General features: G+C 38.9%; 1 protein-coding gene and 1 long non-coding RNA gene across 2 annotated transcripts in view; one reads left to right on the top strand and one right to left on the bottom strand.

The window, feature by feature from the left end:
* Window positions 1–6,624: 6,624 nt before the first annotated feature.
* On the bottom strand, window positions 6,625–23,283 carry sall3a (spalt-like transcription factor 3a). Its single transcript, XM_022679084.2, has 4 exons — window positions 21,373–23,283; window positions 9,854–13,000; window positions 9,270–9,607; window positions 6,625–8,320 (listed from the first exon to the last, which is right to left on the bottom strand). The coding sequence occupies exons 1-4, from the start codon at window positions 21,452–21,454 to the stop codon at window positions 7,889–7,891; spliced, it is 3,999 nt and encodes a 1,332-aa protein (XP_022534805.1). The 5' UTR covers window positions 21,455–23,283; the 3' UTR covers window positions 6,625–7,888.
* A 2,216-nt stretch (window positions 23,284–25,499) lies between these two features.
* The window catches only part of LOC111194555 (uncharacterized), a 101,202-nt gene continuing 100,659 nt past the window's right edge, over window positions 25,500–26,042 (top strand). The window contains exon 1 of the long non-coding RNA XR_002651153.2: window positions 25,500–25,703. This is a non-coding gene — a long non-coding RNA (uncharacterized LOC111194555). The remainder of the gene's footprint in view (window positions 25,704–26,042) is intronic.

Below are 26,042 nucleotides of genomic sequence, written 5' to 3'. Positions count from 1 at the left end.
ATTCCGCTAATAAAATAAAGAATTACAGACGCTCTCTGCAAATAACCTTCTCCAGCCAGCTTTTATGAAAAGAGTTATGGAGAGAGACAAATGTGTCAGTTTTATTTGTGACCGCCACTGACCTCTGCCTCTTTTTATGATTATTTTTTTTAAACTATTGATTGTAGTATTTCACTGATGATATAATGTTTTAATTATAATGAATTATTAAAAACAAACAGCTTTAAATACCTGATTAGTTCCTCATTAGTTATTTGTTTTTAAGCAACATACAGTACAGGCCAAAAGTTTGGACAAACCTTCTCTTTTTCAATGCGTTTTCTTTATTTTCATGACTATTTACATTGTAGATTCTCACTGAAGGCATCAAAACTATGAATGAACACATGTGGAGTAATGTACTTAAAGTATATATATATACTATATTTTATTCAAAATAGCCACCCTTTGCTCTGATTACTGCTTTGCACACTCTTAGCATTCTCTCAATGAGCTTCAAGAGGTGGTCACCTGAAATGGTTTTCCAACAGTCTTGAAGGAAGGAGTTCCCAGAGGTGTTTAGCACTTGTTGGCCCCTTTGCCTCCTTCACTCTGTGGTCCAGCTCACCCCAAACCATCTGGATTGGGTTCAGGTCCGGTGACTGTGGAGGCCAGGTCATTTTTAGTTAAGTACATAAAACTCCACATGTGTTCATTTATAGTTTTGATGCCTTCAGTGAGAATCTACAATTTAAATAGTCATGAAAATAAAGAAAACGCATTGAAGTGTCCAAACTTTTGGCCTGTACTGTATATTCACTACAGTGCTATTCCAAAGAAGAATAAATGTTTAAAATGTAAAAAAAAAATATGCTGGAAAACACTTGGACATATTTATTAAGTTACACAAACAGAAGTAGTGTGTAACGCATGTGTAACGCCTGTGTAATGCCAGACGTCTCAGCATGGAGATGTAGAGGTTCCTTATGGCGTCCTATGATAATGCATCCCATGCAGCTGGAATATTCACACAGTTTCTGTAGATTTGGCCGTATGGGTTGAGTGTCGATAACATGTCCAGTAGCATCAATAAGAGACCACTTAAAAATGATGAGTTTCTTTGATTTTACCAAATTGAAATCCTCTGGTATATAATCAAGAGGAAGATGGATGAAGGTGGATGACAATTGAATGTTTGCACCAGGAGTGCAGGCACAAAGTTATCCAAAAGCAGTGTGTAAGACTGGTGGAGGAGAACATGCCAAGATGCATGAAAACTGTGATTAAAAAACACGGTTATTCCACCAAATATTGTTTTCTTTGCATTACTTGTGGTCTGAAAGCTCTGCATATTTTTTTGTTATTTCAGCCATTTCTTCATTTCTGCAAATAAATGCTTTAAAATTACAATATTTTTGTTTAGAATTTGGGAAAAAATGTTGTCAGTAGTTTATAGAATAAAACAACAATGCTCATTTTACTCAAACATAAACCTATAAATAACAAAATCAGAGAAACTTTTCCAGACCATTAGCATCACTTATATATTTTCGGTGGTAGAATAGTATCTCTTGAGATAGCAGCAGTGTGTGGATAAGCATTGTCCTGTTGGAAAAACACACTGGAATATGCATTTAGAAAAGGTAGAGCATCTGGTTAAAGGACTTTATTAACGTAACATTGGACTGTCAAAGTGCCTTTAACGAAGACCAAAGGTGATCTGGAATCAGGCCCTCTGAATATAGTGATTTGTGACAACAGACCTTCGATCCTTCGAGCGATTTTGGCGCCTCTATACATGGATTTGTTGTTTGTCTCCATCTAGGAAAAAGTATACAGTATCAGTCAAAAGTTTGGATACACCCTGTTATTCAATGTGTTTCTTTATTTCTTTATTTAATTTATTTTCTATGTTGTAGATTGATATTAAAGATATAAAAAAACAAACAATTAAGGGACAGATATGGAATTACGTAGTAAGCAAAAAAAGCATTAGTAATCTCCTCCATAATCCCCTGACCTAAACATGATCTACTGAGGTGGTGATTTGAGGTGATTTGGGAGGAGCTGGAGCTTCACAGCGTGAAGGAAAAGCAGTAGCTATTGTTCAGCACCCCCAGGAACTCCTTCAAGATGCTGAGAAAACTATTTTTCCAGGTGACTCTACCTTATGAAGAATGTGCAGATCTGTCCTCAAAGCTAAATAGGGCTAATTAGAAGAATCTAAAGTAAAAAATTTTTTTTACAAAATAATTCTTCATGTGTTCTTGTATAACTTTAATATTTATAGTCTTTAATATTGAATTTACAATGTAAAATGTATTTTGTATATATTTTGCGATCTTTTTTGTATTATACAAATTTACTATAGTACACCCGCCCTATACTTCAGTCCTGTGTGAATCAAAACTTTTATTTCAGGATTTTTTTTTAATAATTTAAAATAGTATGTGAATAAGCACTGGTAATATATTCCAGTAAAGACTGTATTATCCGTTGTTTCCATACAAGTATACAATGATACATCACTGAATGTGATGGATCAGGATTAGGAATTTGCTGAACAATGCAGTACAATTCATGTGATTTCAGTTCTAGCAATATTCAAATCAGTGACAGCACATCGCCCCAGCTGCCTGACTCACTGGCCTAAAGTAAGTGTGTGTGTGTGTGTGTGTGTGTGTATAGCAAGCTGTGAGCCATGTGTGGGGTGTCACATCATGCCACACTCTGGGTGGCAGTGCTGGGCGACCACCGGCGTTTCCTCTCACTATCAGAGTGCCAAAGAAATCAGCTCACACTCGACTCCATCCAAACAGATTCAATTCTAATACGTTTAAAACGATTCAGTACACTTCAGAACACGCTTTTCTTTTATTCTTTAAGTTCAAACATTAGAATGAACAGAGAGTGACTGTCTCACCGTTTCTTCCTCTCTCTTCCTCTTCCATGTGCATAACACACACACACACACACACACACATACACACACAGCATTACACACACGCTTTCTTCTCTCTGTCATGTGACTAATCATGTGACACTATATAAAGTGTCTATAGATTTTTTACAGTGTTGTTCTCACTGTAGAAAACTACACATTCTTCAGTAACAGGAGCCCTAATAGTGCGTCTAGTGAGTATAATAGTGCTCTCGAGGCTCTGCTGCTCTGCTGTGTAAACCGGATGTTTTTAACAGTACAGATTAAAAAGTCTGCCAAAACAATCCTGTGCATATAAAGTCAGTTATAGAATTAATTTATTTGTTGTGTGTGTGTGTTTGTGTGTTTATATGATTATATATTTTGATTTAGATTTTTTGTTTGTAAGATTTAATCATGAATGCACTAATAAAATGCTACAACATATACAGCTCTGAAAAAAATGAAGTCAGTTTCACTGATTTTGTTTTTTTATAGGTATATGTTTGAGTAATAAAATGAACATTGTTGTTTTATTCTATAAACCACTGACAACATTTTTCCCAAATTCCAAATAAAAATATATTGTCATTTGGAGCATTTATTTGCAGAAACAAAAAAGATGCAGAGCTTTCAGACCTCAAATAATGCAAAGAAAACAAGTTCATATTCATAAAGTTTTAAGAGTGCAGAAATCAATATTTGCTGAAATAACCCTGGTTTTTAATCATAGTTTTCATGCATCTTGGCATGTTCTCCTCCACCAGTCTTACACACTGCTTTTATATAAAAGTCATTTTTAAGTGGTGTCTTATTTTTTTTTCCAGCGCTGTATATATATATACATATCAGAGTTTATGTTGTTGTTTTTTTTTTATTCTCCTGCAGAAACACACACAAGCACACAACAATATACTGCACATAAATATGTTAATGTGAATTATAATCAATGTATTTTCACATATATTTGTAATTCAAAATATATGTGCATTTCTGTATATCCAAATATATAATTTATTGTCTGTTAATAGGCACTGTCCCTCATTATTTAAGATAACCTGACTCTAACACAGTTGCATTTACACTGCAACATTTGATTTTTTTAATATATTTTTCATAATATATTTTATATATTCACAAATACGCACACACACACACACACATTTTATATATACACATCAGTTGTTAAATTGTGCAATACAAATAAACTTTTGAAATTTCAAACAATTTTATTGTTGCAATTATTGTGCAATTTTGTTTTTTTTTTCTGACTCACTGTTTTAACTGTTGATTGTAAATATAAAAGCACTTTGAGCTGCATTCTACCTACATACATATATGTATATATATATATATATATATATATATATATATATATACACTTTACAGTAAAAATAAAATTATACATCTAATTTTACATTAAAGATGGAATGCTCACTTCTGAACACAGATAATTTTTTTTATGATACAAGGCTAACATTTTTATCTATATTTATGTACTGTATATTTGTACATTATGTAAATGTAAATTCACTATATTTCACAAGGGATAATTGATGCAGTCTTCATTTGTTCATTTTATTTTTGTATTTTTGTATCAGTACAGTACTAAATCAGTCTTCAACTGCAGTAGATTCTTTTTGTTCTAATAAACATGTCTGAGTTTTACACATGTGCTGAACGCAGTCCCTAACCAGAGTCATCTCTATCGTAGAAGAAAACCATCTGCAGACTGGATGTGGTGGATGATATTATGAAGTGTTAAAGCAAGTTTTTCTAGAATAAGATTTTTCTCATGCCTGTCATAGTTTTAAAACGAGCATTAATTTGAGAGCAGACTGCAGTGTGTGACGAGTTAAAAGAACAAGCAAGTGCATTTAAAATCCGCTACAGGAACCAAGTTTGGAAGCAATTACAATAACGGCAACTGTGGTCGTTTTGAAAGAAGTCATTCGTTCGTGATTAAATAAAAATGAAACATGTGCGTCTTTCTGAAATATAGAGCTGGAAGGAGCTTCTACTACATGATTATAAGCAATAAATATGTACACAAAGTGGAAGTCTGGCTTTTAGACTGTAGACAGATTTAAATATGATTTTAATAATCTATATTAGTATGCTTCTTAAACGGCATATGAGTTTACTATAAGAGATAGGAAGAAAAGATAGAAGAAAGGAAGGGAGGAAGAAAGGAATGTTGAAGGAAGGAAAAAAAAGAAAGAAAATGCCAGTCCATGCATCTATATATCATCCATCATTCATATTATTTATATAATCGATATATAGAGAGAATAAAGCAATAATAAGATTTATGGAATCCATCATTATGGAATACACTAAATGTTTAAATGTCTGTGGACATTTGAATGCATTCGGTTACCTTAAGCTGAAACCATTGCTGACACAGATGTGCAAATGCACAAATATACTAGTCTCTGTAGAGAAGTATTCATAATGAATTAGGACTCTCTATGAAGCAGATAAACATGAAAATATGAAAACATGCCTTAATCCAGGGATATGGACTATATAATAAAACAGAATAAATTATTTTAAACTGTATCCTGTAATTATTTAGGAAGAAACAATGAATGAGTAGGTGTCTCAACACTTCTGTCTATTTAGTGTACATTAAAAAAGGAGAGTCCATAAATAAATGAATGCAAATACCTGGTGTGTATGTGTGTATATGTATGTACTGAAATGTACAAATAAATAAATTTAGATTTTTATTTACTATATACATATTTAAATTAACAATTATATTTTTTTCTTCATGAGATCCCACCCTTTGCCAAGTTAATTCCCTGCTCCATCCGCAGCCCTGTCTCTAATATTGGCTCATTTAGTACTAACAGTGATGCAGCCGTGCCAAATAAAGCAACATATCACTGAAGACTGACGAGCCAATTAAATAACAGACTTTTATAAACAGCTGAACTCAACCTTTTTTTTTCACTCAGCAGCTCAGCAGTGCTCAACTGTACTGCAGGTAAACACATAGAGCGGAATGTGGAATGCAAGCGGGGTTATTTGTGTGGTAGAAACTGGGAAAAGTACTCAACAAAAAAAATGAATAAAGCATGAAAAACATAAAAAGAATTAAATGAAAAATGAAAATTGACAAATCGATGTGACATACACTGTAACTATCATATTTGTTCACCTTTTTTAATATTGATTTCAGTAAAATATTTTTTTTACTCACAGCCACTCAGTATTCCACTACTAGTACAAGTTGCTCCACTTGCGTTTCTTCATTTACTGCTGGAACGCAGGCGGAAACGATTTGCCCTGAAATGACAGGGCCATAATTGCCCTAAAGAGCGTGAGCATCCCTCCGGTCCAGCAGTCTTAAAATACCAGCTCCCTTTAAAGTCTCCTTATAGTTAACAAAACTAATTTCCCAATATTACAGTTCACAATGCACCGCCCTGAATGAGGCGCAGGATCAGAACTCAGTAAATATAAGGATGCATGCCTGACGCTGCCGCTTCAAGTTCTACACAATGAAATGATTCACAAGACTTCAAGATTTTACGTTTTAATTAAATAACTTTTGCTTTGATGAAGCAAAATTAAGCTTCTCTGGTTCTGAATCAGTCCAGAAATAAACATTCAAAACTGCTTTATTTAGAACATTTGCCCCAATTCACATGACGTTCGCGCCTAATTCTGCAGACTCTGAAAAATCGACTGGACAACGAGCATTAAAGCAGACACAGTCCGTTCTCACAATTTTATTAGAGTTTGATGCGACTGAAGGTGTAAGGATTTCAGATTTCAGCACAGGGCCGCAACCGTTTCACCCTCAGTCCTTTTTCCAGATCCGCCTCGGTGACTCACGTTAAGAAACCCCACGGGCGAAAGAAAGAAAGGAATAAAAAAAACAAAAAAACAAACAAAAAAGAGAAATAGATAGATAGATAGCTCAGTCAGATTGTTAATGATAACTCACAGACAAGACCGTTCCTCTAAAAAGTGCATTCACAAACATGACAAATTTCAAATCAGGATATCCTTTTTCATGTTACAAAATATGCATACCAGTTTTGTACTCTATACACAATAAGTTTCTGTATATCTCTGTCTCTTTTCTTTACAAAGGTTAAAAGCAAGTCTGTAAAGGCAGCAGCTTTGATATCCTAGCCTTTTTTCGCCTTGTGTACCAGGTCCGTTACACTCACGTGTGCTAGATATCCAAATAAAACTTCACAATGTGTGTTGCATTGGTCAGATGAAGTGACATTTTTTTCTTTATTGAAAGAGACAGCCATAATAGAAGTCTAAAGTTTAGAAAAAAAAGGTCAATAAAATGTTGGGGCCATTAAATATATTTTCTTATACCCGCTTTTTGTGAATATTATAAATACTAAAGACACTGGACATTAAGATAAGACAATGCCAACAGACTAAATGCAAAGATTAAAATAGTTCAAACCTTTTTTTTCCATCAAGTATCTACTTCATGAGTGAAAAAAATAATAATAATAATAATAAGCGCGCACTACAACGATGTACTTCGTTTCACCTATTCCCCTTTCTTGTACCTCAAAACATACACTGTAGTCAGGTAAACAAAAGTCAGTTCATCCACATAGAGATTGCTCTTCTTTTTTTTCTTCTTTTTTACAGTTTTAGAGTCTTACCCATATCAACTGAGTAAAGATATTCTTTTTTTTGTGACATAATCCTCAAAAGCAGTCGAGTGTACTGATAAGAACCAATAAGTACCATGCAAATCTTGCAAGACAACAGATTCTCAAACATGAGACAGTTTTTCTTCATAGGTGAAACAGGAGAAATGGGAGGATGGGGAAAATACCTCTACTCAATACCGAATACTATAGATCCAAAACCAAACAGAATATCAAACTTCAGCTGTACATAATATAGTACATAAGAGACCAAACTGGATAAAGTGTAACCTTCCACATCTTAACTCTCGAGTCTCGAGTCCGTTCCCGCGTTTTCTCCTCGAAATACTCGTTAATTGATCCCAATCTCTTTGCTGTCCTCCAAAAACCTGGAGAAGGGACGTCCAGCTCCCACGTCCAGGCTAGTCTTCTCGAGGCCAGTCATCGGGGGGCTGCTCCCAGTGCGTGCCCTCTCCATGCCCCCTGACATGCTTCCCAGCGAGGGGATGCCGCTCCCGCCGAGGCTGATGGGCAGCGGAGGAATACCTCCGTTCTGAATGACGGAAATCTCGTTGTTTTTCATGGCCAGGCCGTTGGTGATGGCTGCTGCGTACTGGTTCCAAAATCCTGGGTCCACGTTCATCGCCCGTGCAGCGAGGTCTTTCTGAAACATCTCGCTGAATTTCATTGCGTCGCCACCCAGCAGGGCCATGGGGTTCTCCACGGAGAGACGGCGCCCTCTCCTAGCTGGGGCGTTGTTCCACATATGGGTACCCATGTGGACCTGCAGTCAGAAAAATAAAGAAATCCATGCTCAGTGCTTGAAATATAACACAATAAGCATTTATAGGTTACATATTTTTTCAATTGAATAAAATTTTTATTTTATAAGTAAAATTATAAAATATTTTTATATTATTATTATTATTATTATTAATATTATTATTATTATTATTATTATTATTATTCTATTATTTATAAGATTATTTAAAAAAAATATTAAATATGAAATATTTAATCTGAAATACCACTAATTCTGTACAGTACATGTTTTCAATAATTTTGCATTAATTCCCTACAATTTTAATTTCTTCAATTGATAGCAAAAAACAAATAATGAAAATTAATCACTTTAAACTTGTATATGGCAAAATTTGAAAAAAACATTTTGTAGACCTATTTTGGTTTTCTGATTTAAATTTAATATATATTGAAGAAACACACACACACACACACACACATATTTATATATATATATATATATATATATATATATATATATATATATATATATATATATATATATATATATATATATATACGATGGACCTGATATATTTTTTGACAAGTATATTTGTTGTTAAATTAAGGAGACCTTGCTAATTTTACATGTTAATAGCAAATTGCAAAGCAAGTATAATGTAAAAAGATAAAAAGATTTAATAAAGATTAAATATATAGACAATGATATTGTTTTTATTTCAGTCCCTAAATTATTCTTAATTTATAATTACTATACATTTCACAGATTTCACAGAAAAATGCTAATGCAGTCAATTATAACTACAGGTAAGTGAGTGCCTTAAAATATTTCAAACATATCTAAACTAAACTCTATGATACGAAAATATATTTGCCAAGATCACTGCTTTTAATGGAAGACTCCAGGTATTATATTTATATTATTATTTATATTATTTTATAATGTGCTGAAAGAACTCCTCCGGCCTTACCTTCAGATTGCCCTTTGTGGTGAAGGCTCTGCCGCAGATGGAGCAGGCGAAGGGCTTTTCACCCGTGTGTGTGCGTTCGTGGATTTGCAGGGCGCTGGCTGAGGAGAAGTTTTTCCCGCATGAGTGGCAGTTGTGCTGCTTGGGGGTCCGGCGGGGTGGTGGAGGTGCCAGCATCGGGGTGAGGTTGGGGCTCATTGTTGTCTGAGGCGTTGCAGCGGGCACCTGGAGGCTCATGTGCAAGTGCGAGCCCTCGCTCAAGGACAGTGGCTTGCTGTGCCCGTTCATCTCGAGTTTGACCATGCTCGGCGCCGAGCTCATCAAGCTGGGAACATTTAATCCTAAACCAGAGGAGGAAAGAAGGAAGATAAGAACAGTGTACTTATGTCCTGATTCATTGTGGTTTAAGGCAAAACAGCATTTAGTGAAAAATTCTCTAGTGCTTTTAAGGAAGTAAAAACTTACACAAAAGAATACAGTATAATAATAATAATAATAATAATAATAATAATAATAATAATAATAATAATAATAATAATAACAATAATAATAATAATAATAATAATAATAATAATAATAATAAGTACCTCTGTCTCTTCCCAAGAACAGCATGCTGAACTGATTCTCTTCTTTAACATAAGGCCTAGTTGGCTGAGCAGCTGTGAGGTCTAAGGCTCCAGTGTGTTCTGCTGGTACAGTTCCTGGGGAAGGAGTCTCTGACTTCTCAGACTTTACAGTTGCTGTTGCATTGCTGGACTCTTGGGCCTCCTCTGCAGCATTGCTGCTGCTAGTGTTGACCAGCCCTGGAGACCTGGAGCGATGGCTCTCAGACTGGCTGTGGACAGGAGAGAGAGCCTGCATGGAACCTGATGACTCCGACAGAGCCGGACTCCCCACGCTGTGATTCTCCAAGTCACCCACTGCAGAAGATGAGTCATTCCCAAGCATATCGCCACCTTCTCCACCAATCCCAATGCCATTTTCTGAGGGCTTCAGGCTAAAGGCGCGGTTCATATTTGCTGTTGAGTCAATCATCTTCATTTGGTTCTCCAAAGCAGCAATGCTGGAGATTACTGGGGTTGGGGGAGAGTTGATAGGTGACATCTCTCCATATGAAAATGTTGATTTGGATGGGTCCACATCTATGTCTTTCAAATCTGGTTCGTCCTCCATGGCCTGCTCCATCTCATCAATCAGGTCATCGTCATAATTGCTCATGTCGTCTAAGCTCTTTTCATCAAAGGAAAAATCAGTGTCCATTTCCTGAAAACTCTCAGGCAGAGGTGTGTTTGGAATCTGACCTCCCATATGCATGCGTATGTGCTGCTGCAACACCACAGCGTTGGTGAACTTCTTCTGGCAAATGGGACAAGAGTGCTGCACTCGTAAAGGAGGTTTGGACCTGTGAACCCCAAAGTGAGTTTTCAAGTTGCCCTTGGTGGTGAAAGCACGGCCACATATTTTGCATTTGAAAGGCCTCTCGCCTGTGTGGATACGGTAGTGCATCTTGAGGGCACTCTGACAGCTGAGCACACGATGGCAAATGACACACTGGTTGGGATCTGTCATCTTCTTGTCAATGTTCTCCACCAGCTGCTGCAGCTTTGAGGTCTCTGATGTTTGCATAGAGTCCAAGAGGCCACCGAAAGGAAACTTGGCTTTGAACTGATCTGAGATCACTGGGAGCGAAGGATGAGAGACAGATGATGGAGGGGTTACTGAGTCTGTGATTTGGGTGGTGGTGGTAGTTGTGGTAGTGACAGTGGCTGATAGTACAACTTGGGTCATAGTAGCGGAGGACATGCTAGACTCCCCCGGCCTGGTGGTACAGTTGGGTGGCAAATGAATTCCCTCAGGCTTCAAAACTGGGGGTGCGTCACTCCCCATGTTGGGCTGTGGAGATGCTGACGTGAGGATTGTGCTGGTTTCAGTACTGAGGACATTGGGTGACAGAGATGCACACTCACTCGATGGTGGTGATGGCCTCTGAGGTGACCTGTTTAAAGGGGTGAGACTAGGTGAATCTCCAAATCCCCCAATCATGCTGGGCAGGGTCGGGGGAAGCTGCAGCCCTACCGAGGTTGGGACTGTGGACAAAACAGGCTTGCTGTCCAGCCACGTGGTAACAGGCTTCTCTGGAGGCAGAGACATGCCATAAGGAATACCTGAGGTGGTTGGCACATTGTCCAGGTACTCAGGGACGGGGTAGGGATTCATTGGAATGTGTGGATACTTTTCTTTGTGTCTCTGAAAATGAACTTTCAAGTTCCCTTTTGTTGAAAAGCGATTGCCACAGATATTGCACTTGAAAGGCCTTTCACCAGTGTGGGAGCGAAGGTGTATTTGGAGGGCACTGTCACTTCCGAACACCTTAGCGCAAAACCTGCATTTGTGTTTAAAGAAGGGATCTTCTGAGCTAGGCTTGGTGTCAAACACAGAGACGTTTGGAGGCTTTCCTTTGCGGTGCTTCATTAGAGCAGAGAGGGGATCAAGTGCATTGGCTGTGGCTGCGATACTGGCCAGTGGGTTGGGGAAGATAACACTACTTGAAGAACTATGAGGTATCAGGGGGAGATTGGAAGGTGAGGTCAGCAGGCTTCCATGGGTCAGTGTTGGTGGACTGGAAGTGTTTCTTGGGAGGGAAATGCTGCTACTGATACCAGCTCCAGCACTACTACTACTGCTGTTACTGCTGCTACTGCTAGTGACTGAACTCTGTGGCAGCAAAGAAGGAACTACACTACAGCTGGATGGTGGATACGAGGAATTTGTTGAGGTGTTGCTGTTCATTATGGAACTTGGCAATTGGCTGCCTGTTTGTGAGACGTGGGAGTGGCTTCCTTCCAAAGCAGAGGACAAGGAGGCTGGCCCCTGTCCATTTAAAGTGGGTGGCACCCTGATAGGCAGTTGGTGAACAGGTGGTGTAATGAACCCATGCAGCTGGAGCTGGCTAGACATAGTGGGAAGGCCAGTGGATGAAGCTGCCTGTGAGCCAGCATTTGTACTGTGGTGTGCGTGATGATTGAGAGCTGACTGTGAAGGGGTTTGCCTGTTCATTAGTGCCACCTGACTGCGGATTTGTTCTATCAGCTGAAGCTGGTGGATTTGCTGCTGCTGCAAAGCCATCAACTGGTCCAGAATCATGGGAATGGCCATGGTGGACACACTACTAGCTACTGCTCCACGGAAACTTTGGGAGAACTGTGCCACAGCCACCCGGGTCCCGTGCAGTGTCTCTAATGTGACGTTTGTGCTGGGCATGTTGTAAGCTGCCCCAGACAGTTGCGGTGTATCCTCAAGCGGAGGTAGGTTGACATCCGGCTCTGGTGATGCTTCTGGATCTTCAGCATCTATCGGTTTCTCGGGAGACAGTTCCATATCCATAGGCTCATCCTCCTTGTCCAGTGTGGCTCCCCTCTCCAAAGTCATCTCTCCACTCTCGTCAGCATCAGTCGGTGTGTGGCGGCCCTCTGCTGCCTCCTCGCTGAGTGCAGGCTCGCTCGGGCAGCTGGGTACAGGTGAGGGCTCGGCCGGGTACTCCTGTGCTGGATCCGGTGTGACCTCATTCTCATTCACAATAAGCACTAGCGGGTTCTTGGTACAGCTCTTCAAATGCTCACAGAAATCGGACCACTTGAAGAACTCTGCACAGCACTTCTCACACACGTGGGTCTCCTCGCTCCCGCTGCGGCTCTCGTTACCGCTGTCGGCGTCGTCCAGGACCTCGCCTGAGACTGAGAGGAGGGGAAAGGGGGGAGAGGCACAGAATAAATGAATAAATAATGCACAGACATTCAACACATTTTTCAGCACAACACCTTGGCAAAGATTTAACCTTTTTCCCCCTTACCATAGCTAAAATCAATATTCTCTTTTTTCTATTCTGAACAAATCGTCCTAATTCACCAATTCTCGGGGCCCAGTTTTGCGCGTTCCACTCCTCTCCATATAGCCAGCTAATAATTTTCTTTGTGCAATCCATCAAATTATGAGGGCCTATCAATTGTGGATACTGCCGCTTAATGAAATTCCATACAAGCTATTGATTTCCAATATTTTCATACAATTCACAGCTGCCTTGCCTGTTGAGTACAAATCAGGTCTTTGATGGCCCCATTAGGATTCCCCTCTGCTATCAAGCCACCTCATTTCCACCTGAATTTCAAATGCCTAAGCCTCTTCATTTAGCATTGCTAGGGTAACGTGCAACCTCTGCATTTCATTCAGTTGATAGATTTAACCTTCAACAAAGTCCAACCACTCATCAGCCCAATAACAGCTTTCTGACAGAAATGATGGCTATTAACTGACTTCATAATTAAAATGTTGCCTTTTTTTCTAAACATGCTGTCAACCTCGTAAAGTACAGAAAATTAAATATTAGGAACTGTTGTAAATATTGTTGTTAAAATTAAGTGCAATTTTTAAATTCTCATAGTATAATACCTTCTAAAGACACATCTTCACTACAGAAGAAACATGCAGTAATTCAGTGTTAAGATTATGCATTCTTTCCTTTTGATTCTTTCTTTCATTTTTTTTTCTCGTGCCTTTCATCATCTACTGTCTCTTTCGTCCTCCCTGCACCAGCAAATTACATGGTTCTGCCATAGCAGCAATGCCTCTGATTAGTTACATATGTTCAGTCACAGTTGTTAGAAGCCACTTCCTCTTCCGCATAGAGCTGTCATGTGGCAGCAGTGCGGGACGAGCTTTCTAAACAGAGTCCTAATTCACACCTGATCCGTAAAAAAGGCCTGTTCACCAATATATTTTTAAATGCATCTACATAAAGGTGGGCCAGGACCCATGTGCGCATGTTTGTATTTATGTGTAGTGTATGTGTACTGTGGTGTATGTTAATTATCTCTGCTACTCTGTTACATGGAAAACTATGTGACTGCCACACTTCACAGACCCGGTCGACCCTGCCAGAAGATGTGATTAGAGGAGCAGGAGTAAGAAGAGATTTTTTTTTTCTCACTGCCCATGCAGTTCTCCGGCAACGTTAGCTTTAACAGATTGATGGGTTGTAACGAGAGATGATTAATCTAACGAGAAAGCATATGTTTCTCCTGTTACAATATTACTTAATTATTTGTGACATTGCATTTCAATTAGCAGTTTTCTGAGCAGCTTCTGATTACTCACTGTCACACTGTAGCCGAGTGCAATTTTATACAAAATACATGTGTATAAAATATGTTGAGATTAAATCATAAGTTAAGACATGGCAGTATCTAAAAAATTGCAATGTAATAGGACTGCATTGTCAACGTCATCTGTTTAAAATGTAGTTTGATGAATAATCCGTAATCACAAACCAAGGCAGTTTGATTAAGTCTAACAATGACTCATCTGTACGTCCAAATCGCACACATGAGCATACAGCACAAAGAAAGCACAAAAAAAAGCAAAATCAAGTTGCAAAAAAAAAACAAAAAAAAAAAACTAAACATTTAAAGTAAGAGATTCACATGAATTCAATTTTGAGGATGTGGTCGTAACAGAAACAATGCACAGTCAATTTAGAAGGCCCGCTGCTTCCCTCTAAATACACCAGAACTAAAATAACCCCTCTGTATTGCTAGCTATCCCCACTGGAATCTGTAAATCTGTATAGAAAAAAAAGATTGATTATCTAAAACCTGACCAAATACAGTGATGAATATTTTAAATCGCATATACAAGTGCATGATAGTTTTGTTTTGCACAATAATCACATGATTAAATCTAATAACCAGAGAAAGTTATGTTCTATTGTCTTTATAAAAAATGTAAATAAAAAAGATGTATTTAATAAAAAAAATGAATTTACTCTTATTTTAATTGGACCTTTAAATAAAGAAGCACGCTGGATTATTTGAAATGGTAGAAACAAGCATATTGACAAGAAAATTGTAGTCGATCCTCTGACAGTGGGCTTCATTTCCATAATTGAAAGGTGAAAGGTCAGAGTCTGTTTGGAGGCATTGTTTAGGCAGAATAATCATTAACAGAAAATGATTGCTATTGCTTTTCTCCTCGCTGGAAAGATGAAAGCAAAATGCGCATCTCTCTGAGATTCCTTTTGCCGCACGAAAACAGCTGATTCACTCAGGATTCAGAAACTGTATAAAATTTGAATTTTTAAAAAGCAACACTATGAACTAAAATTTTTGCTAAAATATTTAGTCACAAAATATTACATCTTAATAATAATTAGAAGTGGTACATGTATATGGTAAGTTGTAAATGTATTTAATATTAATGTACACAAACGGAAATAAATTTAAAACAGAAAATCCTACCATTACATATTTCAAACATACACAAAAATAATTGTGTGAAGTAAAAGAACAGAACAGAAGACTAGTGAATTTAAAACAATTAAAATAAATTATATTAGAATAAATATATTCTATTGTTAACCACAATTATTATTTTTAGATATTTTGTCCATATATACCTAATGTCTCATTACGTAAATAAAAAAGATGTATGCCACTGTTTCTCTGTGTGCAGTGAAAGGGCGAGTGTGGAGTGTGTGTAAGAGAAGGAGAGTGAGAAAGCACGAGAGTGTGTCTAAGAGAGAGCTGTATTGATTCTCCTATAGCATGAGAAAAAGGAAAGCATTTTGAAAAAATCCAATGCGTTTTCATCCCCTTAAGAATCTTCCTTTACTCAAATGCAAATATGAAGCCTGGTGGAATCAATAGGGGGATTGTAGACTGAATCATTGTATCCGCTATCTTGGCGTGCAATCTTTGGCATGCTAACTGAAACCACTAATCTAGGCATATTATATCAGATAAAGTTTTCTAGCTCTCAACTGATTCAGAGAAAGACAGAAAGCGCTGCACCGGACTAAGAATAGCACAATTACTAACTCCTCGTTCTTTACCATCTCCAATATTCGTTTACAGAGTGACAGACAATCACGCACCACGGACTCTTTAACTCCCCCACAACCTAACATCCAAACACACACACACACAAACACAGACACACAAAAAGGTCAAGTAATCTACTTGCACATAAATACACAAATGCTGTCAGTACACTCTTATGCGAGTCCTCTTATGCAACCTTTAATTAAATACAAATAATTCCCTTTTGCTTACAGGGTGAAAAAAAAGAATTCCAAGACTGATAAAGACAACCCTGTAGGTCGTAAATATCAAAACATTTCTTTTATTTGTTCCTCGCTTCTTTTGTATCAGCCATACAATGAGACATCCCCCTGTGACCTTTGACTGCTGAAGCAGCTCAATATTAACATTAAGACTTCCTGACAAAGACACACTTGTGACACCGCTTGAATTCCCTGCCTCATAGGGTCCTCTAATCCGTGTCCTTTCTGGGAATCTATAACTTTGTCGTCTTCTCCACCAACCTTTCCCCTCCTAGCTTCATTAAAAGCATTCTTTTAAGTGTTTAAGAGACCCTGGAATCTTTAAGAGAGCGAGAGATGAATCGCCATAGGTCCAACCCTAGCAAGAGGAAGGCAATGAGGATGCCTGCTGGTTTTAACAATGTTAAGAAATTCCTGTGCGAATGACACTTTTTTTCCATTGCGCCTCTTTTCTTTTCCCTTTTTTTCAAGGCTCTTTTCACAGCACCGTTTTCATTGACAAATCTCTCTCTCAATCCTTTTTTTTCTTCTTTTGTTTTTTGGTTCCACTTACTGCCTGGCTAAACTTATTGCTGCCGCAGAGAGAAAAGACTGGGATGAGATGTTTTAGTGTGACAGAGAGAAAGAGTGGGGGGAAAAAAAACAGAGTGGGACAGATAAACAGAGAAAGAGATGGCTTTGCCCTGGTGGTACAGTAACCACTCTATGCCCTTCTGAACAGAAGGGGCTTTGTGGCCGCACACAGATGTGGCGCAGCCAAAACATTAACGATTTGTTTGTGCAGACCCTGTGATACGGTATTTGGTGACGGCACTTTGTCCTCCAGGCTCATGCTGCATCCTTGCCCAATCGCCCTTAACTGAGGGTAATCATATTTATCTGCACTAGAAGCGCTGAACTGTAATTAGCAGACGACTGCATCCGAGGGCCGAACAAGCCACCTCCGTTTGGCGAATCATTGTCTTTGCCCCATCAGTGTGGGTGGTCCTCTAAGACACTCATCAAATAGTTAAAACAAAAGACAAACACAGGCCCTGGTGACTTTGTAGTGATTGTAATGACTTTTGTTTGGTAATACTTTTCTTTTTTTCCACGCTTTATAGTACAGCAGTGCCCTTATTTAAAGGCATAAACCTGCAGCTGCTTTTTAAAAACTGAATTGAAAATGTAATTTAATAAATTACTAACATAATTAAACTACTACTAAAATCTCCATTGCAGTTAGAAGTAATGTAACATATAGAGAAGACAGAATAGACTGCAGCCTATTTTTCTTGAATCACAAATTTAGCAAAATATACTTTTAAATGGTCATCTTTAAATAAAATCAGGTGTACGTAAACAAACGCATATAGCATGTTGCGATTATCCTACACAGACATGAAACCGGTGTGTACTTGAGCGTGTGTGAAACAGAGAAGAGTGTATACTTACACAAATAAAAGACAATACGAAAAGAAAGAAAGAGACAAGTTGTTTGTCTGCTTGCATGTGCATATATGTATGTGTGTGTTCTAAAAGGACTCTTCAGCCCCCGGGGCAGGGGGGCCCGAGCTTCTAGACTAAGGCCAGCGGAAACGGCGGCCCGAGATGAAAGCCTGTCACTGTTAACACTTTCGAGGACGGCTGTAAGCCTGTCTGCCAAGGTCAATGGCACACATGTACTAATTGTATTATGGGCTTGACATCCAGCAGCCACCCCTGGCAGGGGCCGCCCAGGCAAAGGTTAAGTCAGCACACGGTATCAAAGCCCTTCCAAAGAGCCACCCTCAGGCCGGGGAGGGTGAGGGGGGCGAGCAGGGAGGTGGCCCGGGGCGGCAGGGGTAGGGGGCTGGTGGGTGAGAGGCAATCCCTTGTTGGCACTGCATGAGCTCCCACCTTTTCAGGGGGCTCCACACAAAAGGGTCCTATTAGCCAACATTTGACAACAATGTAAACTCACAACAAAAGCCAGACAAACAAAAAAGAGAGAGAGAGAGAGAAAGAAACGAAAGAGGGAAAAAAAGAGTCAAGTCTGGCTTCTGAAACCTGAGGGAGAACTGGACTCAAAGACAGGGAGAAATAAACAAATGTGCACTGAAATAGGTGGCAAAATTATTGAAATATAAATGTGTTCCCTCACACACATGGCCTAAAGCCATCATAAAGCTACTTAAAAATCTGCAGTTTGGCAACAAGAACAAGCGATGCTGCCTACAGATAAAGGCTAGGCCGCAGCTTTGTCATCTAATCGCACTGTGCTGTCCGTAAAACCCTGCAATGCATGGTGTCATTGGATTACTGATTTAGTCAAATGAATCAATGCTTATGTATGGCATTTCAGTACAATAGGTGACATGCTGTGTGCTTTGTTTTACACTATGTCTCGTGTAGAGCACAGGTGTAAGTTTGTACGCCCTGCAGACCTACGTGCTTCAGGTTTTCAGGTTGTGCTGCTTTAGCTGTCTCTCTATGCACCACCACCCTGAGTGTGCAACTTACAGAGCACATGAGAAATCCATACAAGTAAAAAATATAGGCTGTGTAATCATGCATTTTGGGTGGAAATGTGTAAGTGTTTTTTGTGCAATGATTTTACATGTGGTACAAGTGAATTTGTGGATATCAGTGTATAACCTTTACTATTCTAGTCTTCAGAATATTTATTTTTTTATTTCGGATAAGCAAATATCACAACCAGCCTGGCGCTGCCCACTGCAGCAGTTTGAGCAAGCAAAAATCACTACGCCTGAAAGTGTCAGCCTGTCTTTTTAAACCTATCAATATGCTTTCTGTCGTTTTCTCAGCTGTGTCAGCATCGCAGATCGCAAACAGCCTTTACATATTCTGCTCATAGGATGTTTAGTGTTTAAACCAGTGACAAATTACAAGCAAAAAAAAAATAATTACAAGCTTTTAGGAAGACATTCAAAATTATTTCACATTATTATATAGCCTGTTTCACCTTTTTATCCTAAATCATTTAAAGCATTGCTGCTTTATTTTAAACACCCATGTTCATCAGCTATGTGTATTAATTCCAAAAGGAGAAAATACAGACCTTTATGTATAATAAGCCTAATTTATATTTGTATTAAATTTTATTAAAATGATAATTAAAATTCCTCTACAAGTGTGGTGTGGTGAAAGCTCAAACTTACTTCCCTCACCTCTGTCTACCACTAGACACGGAAATGTGTCTATAACTGCTGGCATGACTAGATTTAAATCATTAAAAGCAAAAGTGACTAAGCCTAATGCAATCCATGACACAAAAAAATAAAATGTATGAAACCGGTAAACGAAGATATTATTTTATGTTTGTTATATTGAGCAAAATTTGAAAATGAATTTACAATGAGTTTACAGTGTAAACTGTGTATCTTTTTTTTAATATTTAATGTCAGGACATTTTGAGAATTTAGCCAGTATTAAAAACTCTTAGAAATACTTCAGAGCCAAATCTATCATCAAACATATTTTATAAATTGAGTCAAATTATAAGATCAAATGTAAAAGGTAGGTGTCATTTTAAGTCATTTAAACGCAAACCAAATAACAGGATTTTTGCAAACAAGACGCAGCGTTTTTATTTAAATAACAAATAATATAATTCTTATTAATTAAATATTTTAGACTACACTGATTTTTAGCGAGTGCACCACACACTACCGTGCACTGGACAATTTACACGCTCAGTGCAAATAAACCTTTTACTGCTACTAGTGTCCGATAGGAAACGAGGAGAGAGTGGGGGAAATGTGGACATCGCGGAGTAAACAGAGGAAAAAAAACATTTCCATGACAAAAAGCCTGGCTTTGGCTTTAGTTCCTCGGGAATATGCAATGCAATCGTCTCCTTTCCGAGCGGCACAATGGCCATCTGTGAGGACACAAGAGCAGTTTCTTTTAGCCTTTTTTTCGCCTGTCTTTTTATGCAGTTTATTACTTGGTGAGCGATGCTGAACTCTTTAACAAAAACACCCAAACGAGAATAAAAAATAATAATAATATATGGATACGAAAAACATAACGAATATTAAAAAAAGAAAGAAAAGCGAGCCAACACACAACTCTCAGTACTGCCTATAATGTGCAGAATTTTTTTTCTTTTATGCTTATTAATTAAATGCTATGTATTGCACCCATAAATTTAATTTCGCTGTTAAAATTATGTGCTTTGAAATCATTAAATTATTTATTCCGTAAAATAACAAAACCTTTGTATATCACACGGATTGCTAACAATATTATATATATATATATATATATATATATATATATATATATATATATATATATATTAAACTCAACAAGCTTTAAACGTGGATATTAAGGTGTAAATCGTGAAATTGTATATAAGCGAAATTGTGAATTAGTGTCATTTTCTATTCTTTATCTGTTGTATTAGTTAAGAATAAGAATTCTGACATGAAAAGGAATGAAATAAGGTCAAACTGCAGTCACATAAAAATAATAAACTACTCCAAGTGCAAACTGCAGTTTAGAGAGAGAGAGAGTTGATGAGAGGATCCTCCATAAATATTTGATGGATATTTCCAAGAAAGTCTCTTCTTATGGTAGTTAGCTAACCGAGATCAGTCCAAGTTTCACCCACAGTTTCCCTATAGAGACGAAACGTTTCATATCCAAAGTGTATAGATGACAGAAGCTGTCAATTAGGGATTAAAACAAGTACAGAAATTAGATCAACTCACTGAAAATTAAGTTACACTGTTGATATTAAATTAAAAGCCGTTAGCCAGTGCAATGTTATACTTTTTATGTGTACCACTCACTGTTGTTTTGACAGAAAACTGGCAACCCGTGTGCATATCCAGTGCACAGAAATATTAACGTAGCGTAACGTTACTTTCATGTAAGAAATGAACGAAGTGAGAGAAAACTTGTACGAAGTGAGCGAGCAGCATTAGAGCAAATTCCACCTTGTTGAAAAAAATGTTGTGTTTTAGTTCACAAAAGGGTAGAAAAAAAACACACATCCAGACTCACCATTCTGAGAAAGTCCCCCCAGGTCTGAAGGCTCGTCCTCGGACTTGAGGTGCTGCGGCTTTGCTTGCTTCCGACGGGACATTGCTGAGGACACGCTGCCACTCCAGCTCCTGCTGTTGGCACATACATCAGCAGCGAGGAGGGGAAGAAACACACATACACGCACACACACAGTCGTTCACACACTCAGACTCGCGCGCGTACACACACACACATACAGAAATGAATCCCCACCAGCAGCGAGCGAGGGAGCGCGCGCGTACACACACACACGCGCGAGCGAGGACGCAACGAAATGTTCACAAATAGTCGAGTGGCGCAAGAAAAAAAACGGGGTAAAATGATGTGGCGCTGGGGCTGCGCGGACTGCGCATGGTCGGGGTGTAATTATGATGGTGAATAATAATGTGTGAGGGGGGGGGGCTGGCTGAGGGCCAGCGGACACGCCGCTTATGGTAATGAGGGACGGACTTAGCTAGCAATTAGCTGTAACGTTAGCTGCTTCACCCTCAAAACTATAGCTAGAACCTAGGTTAGCTAGCTATCTGCTGTCTGTCTCTGTGTTTCTCTCTCTTTTTTTTCCTCTGTCGTTTTTTCCCCTCTGTCTTCTTCTCCTCCTCTTCCTTCTCCTCCTCCTCTTTCAATTCTTCCTTTTCTTCCAGCAGCACCTCCACCCCCTCTTTCACAGCTTCTTCTGCTCCACAACAAACACTCCCCCTAAAATCAGTAAGCTAGGTATGGGGACGGGACGGTGGTCGAGCTCGAGCTAGATGGAGTCTCTGTTGAGCTTCTTTCCCGTGTCTGAGCGCTTTTTTTTCTCCGCGGGTTAGTTCAGCTTAGCTTATTAGCTAGTTTAGCATTGCTCTGCTTCTTTGCGAACTTTTCCACTTTTGTCCCGTGAAAAAACAAACTGACAATGCTGACAAGCTTTCGGCTGGGAGTGATTTAAAGTCCTTTTAAATTAGAGTTCCACCTATTTGGAGGCACCAAGCTTCGTTTTTTTATATATTTTTCAGTCCAAAAAAGACAAAAAAAAAAGGTAAAACTCGCAAAAATCACTCAAAAACCAAAAAACACCGGAGCGCTTATGTGGTTGCCCTGGGAGACGCCGGCCGACCGTTGGTTTGGTGCTCGCGCGCTGCAGCTCTGAGGTAAATTGTGAGAGGAGGGTTAGCATTAGATGCTAACGCGTCTTTTTTACAGGAGAAAAAGTGAAGAAAGGCGTAAAAAGTTGGTGAAATGGTGAAAAGTGACCAGTCAAAGCGAAGAGGAGTCCTCTGTCCGCCGGTGAGAGTGTGGGGTGTCTCTGTCAGAGGCCAAAACAGAGAAAAAGGGAGAGATAAAGAGAAAGAGAGAGGGGTGACCGTTAAAGCTGAAAACAGCCAGAGTCCTCACCGGTTCACGATGGTGAAAAACACACAAAAAGCCCCAAAATATTATTTTATCTGTCTATTTCTTTCGCCGTCGTCCCGTCGCCGTTCAGCTCTAGCGGAGTAGGTAGTTGGGTCTTGACAATAAGTTTTGACGAGACAGAAATAAAAACAAGAGAGAGAGAGAGAGCGGTGCTGCGTGCTGCGGTCCCCTCGCTCGACCACTCTCTCTATCGCCACTATTCACACAATCATAGAAAGAGACAAAATAAGAAAAAACGAGCAGAAACAGAAACGCGAGGAGATTTTTGATGCAGTCGTTTCAGCTTCTTCAAGCGAGGGCGCTCAAACTTAGGACGATATCAGAGAAACAGGGAGAGAGAGGGAGAAGGGTAGAGAGGGGTGGGAAAGAGAGAGAGAGAGAGAGAGAGAGAGAGAGAGAGAGAGAGAGAGAGACTGAGAGGCAGACTGAGTGGCAGAGGGAGAGAGAGAGGTAGAGGGGAGGGGTGGCCGCTCCGCTGGCGCTCGATCGGCTGCTCCGTGTGAGAGCGGCTTGAAGCCGTCAGGGGCTTTAAGAGCAGAGCAGCGGCCGCGCGGGTGAACAGCTCCGGCTCGCGGAACGAGAGGCGCGCGTGCACCGGCAGCGCTGGTTTCTCGCGGACGGTTTGCTGCGGAAGAACTTTCGTGTATTTGTGCGCTTTAACGCGTCTTTCTTTAACGTGCATTACACATTAGAACGCGTATTTATTCAACGTGCGTTAAACATGTTTTTTTTTCTATAATGTGCATTAAAAAGCGTTTTTATTGTGCATTAAAACGCATATTTGTTTAAAAAAAAGTTTGTTCACTGTATAACCATTGCATGTAAAACAATATTTAAAACAACGTAAAAAAAAGTGGCTATACTAAACGTTTAACGCAATGCTGGATCCCATTCAGAGGAAGGCTTATGCAGGGATATACAATAAAATAAATTATAAATTTAACAAACATTACTGTAAATATGTCTTCATTTGCGTTTAAAGATTTTACTGTTCTTGCTTTCACTAGATTATTTAAATTACACCCATGCATTGAATTTCATGCGAGGTGTGAATTACTATAACGTTTTGCAATCGCAATTGTTTTGTATTTGTATTTGTAGTTTTGTTGTAAAACGCTAATGCATAATTAATAATTGAATAATTTAATCATCCCTGAAATGCACATTTTTAAATCAAATTCATCTAATCTAATATGTTTATCTCTGTTACAGCGTATGCACCCACCTCGACATAGAAACACTTTGTTTTATTTATGTAAACATTTTGAATATACACTTCATTTAACCACAAACGACTACATGTAATTATACACATCGTCTGCATTCTTTCATTTCAAATCCATACATAAACAAGTAGTGGGTATGGTGGGAATGTGCGCGCGTAGAAGTTTCTCATTAAAAAAACATCCCAACAAGCAAACGTCACGTAACATATTTACGTCCAATATATTTTCTGCAGGGTAAATCATCAGAATGAACAGCATGCACCATTTGCTGCTGCATGCACGAGGCATCATCACCACACTTTGCTGTCTGCAAGACGTGCCATGCGCGTTCCTAGACAGCAAGGTCATCGCGTGCAAACTTTTCTTCCCCCCCTCCACCTCTCCACCCGCGTGAAGTTATGCCCCCTCTCCAAAAAGGCTTGTTATTATCTGGTATTAATAGATGCAGCCCCAGGAAAGACAAAATCAGCTATTGATAATTGCAAGGAGTATACCCAGGCTACTGTATCGATCGGCTTGTCCTCCACCTCCCCTGCTATAGAGAGATAAGAAGACACTCTCTTTAGTGCAATATAATTTCTTTTGACCTATCTGCTTGCTACAGCCTTATGATGAATAGCTGGAGTGGCTAAAGTCCTTTATCACCAAACTTGGCCCCTTGATATAATATTGATTCTTTATAACAAGCTCGGTGCGCGCGCACACAGTGACACGCACACACTTTCTCTCTCACACACACCGCCAAAAATCAAACTGTCCACTTGGCCATCATCATCATCAATATCATCACAAAAGGGGTCTGGAATGAGCTGCTTCTGCTTCTCTAAAGGGGGCTAAAGGGGCTTTTGCCTTTTTTTTCGAACAACAATCTCCCCTCTAATCTGTATTTCGTTGATGATGAAAGGGAAAGAATGGACGAGGGGAGAAAGGTAGAAGTAGCAGCAGCAGCTGATCCAATAACACACACACAAATACACACACTATCTCACACATATACACACACAAGGAGTACGACTTGAGGGAAGAAAAAAGGGACAGTTTAACAACAAGAAAAGGAGGAGGGGGTAAAGAAGCTTAACAGCAAATTGAAAATTATTTTTTTCAATGTGGATTTTGAAAAAATAGAGGCTTGATGATTACTCTTAACTGAACAATTTATCGGTCGAGCTGTAATTCAATAACAGTATATGCAAATATATAAAAAAATAATTATGCATATATTTTTCAGTAATAATAATAATAATAATAATAATAATAATAATAATAATAATAAAAAACGTTATTATATATATTTTTAAGTTATTGGAAAAACCTTATTGCATAAACTATTTCTTAATACGTTACAAATTGATGCTTCTTTAAGTTTCAACATTTGATTTTCTTTTTTATTTCAAATGAAGAGTCTATGTAAGTACCACCCCTCTCTTCCCCTCTTCTCCCCCCATCCAATCCATCCATCTACAGCAGCAGCAGCAGCAGCCAGACTGCTCCTCTCCTTCTCCTCTCTCCTGCTGGTGGGAATCGCCTATTCAAACCGCTGTTGCTCGCTGTCCCCGTGCTATCGCGAGATTTTGGAGTGGGCAAAAAAAAAAACGAACGTGTTTCCCGCGTTACTCCCACCGCGCGCTCATGTTTTCGTTTTTCTCTGGAGAGCCAGGAAAACGTGTCTCGCGAAGACGCTCCAGGAAGCAGGTAGTGTTGATTGATGCACGTGCTCCACAACTGGCTTTTCAAGGGGGCTTCCTCACTTAACTAGAGAACAAAGTGAACTAAAAGCCCAAAGTCAGAGTCAGCCAATAGGAAGGCGCCTCTCAGGCTTAAGTTAGCAGGCTAACTGAGATATCTAAAATCAGTCTATGTGGAAATGTTGTCCTGTTTAACTGCATTTTGTGTTGTTTTTGCATGTGATTGGATGGTTTAATATATTTTGGGCTTGTTAGATCTTCAGTAAGTAGTATTGCTCTGTTAGCAGGATTCATTTAAACTCAAACCTAAAGTCAAACGCAGCCAATAGGAATGCAGGCTAAGTGA

This window comes from Astyanax mexicanus, chromosome 4, assembly GCF_023375975.1.
Source record: "Astyanax mexicanus isolate ESR-SI-001 chromosome 4, AstMex3_surface, whole genome shotgun sequence".
Lineage (NCBI taxonomy): Eukaryota > Metazoa > Chordata > Actinopteri > Characiformes > Acestrorhamphidae > Astyanax > Astyanax mexicanus.
The sequence above is the reverse complement of the archived record's forward strand: the minus strand, read 5'-3'. Positions and strand labels throughout refer to the sequence as shown.

What these genes read in the sequence shown, in the direction of transcription:
- sall3a (XM_022679084.2), bottom strand. Translation starts at nt 21,454, where the DNA reads ATGTCCCGTCGGAAGCAAGCAAAGCCGCAGCACCTCAAGTCCGAGGAC. An exon ending in GGGGGGACTTTCTCAGAATG is followed by an intron (nt 13,001 to 21,372) that starts GTGAGTCTGGAT and finishes CCCTCCTCTCAG; the next exon opens with TCTCAGGCGAGGTCCTGGAC. An exon ending in GTTCTTGGGAAGAGACAGAG is followed by an intron (nt 9,608 to 9,853) that starts GTACTTATTATT and finishes CCTCTGGTTTAG; the next exon opens with GATTAAATGTTCCCAGCTTG.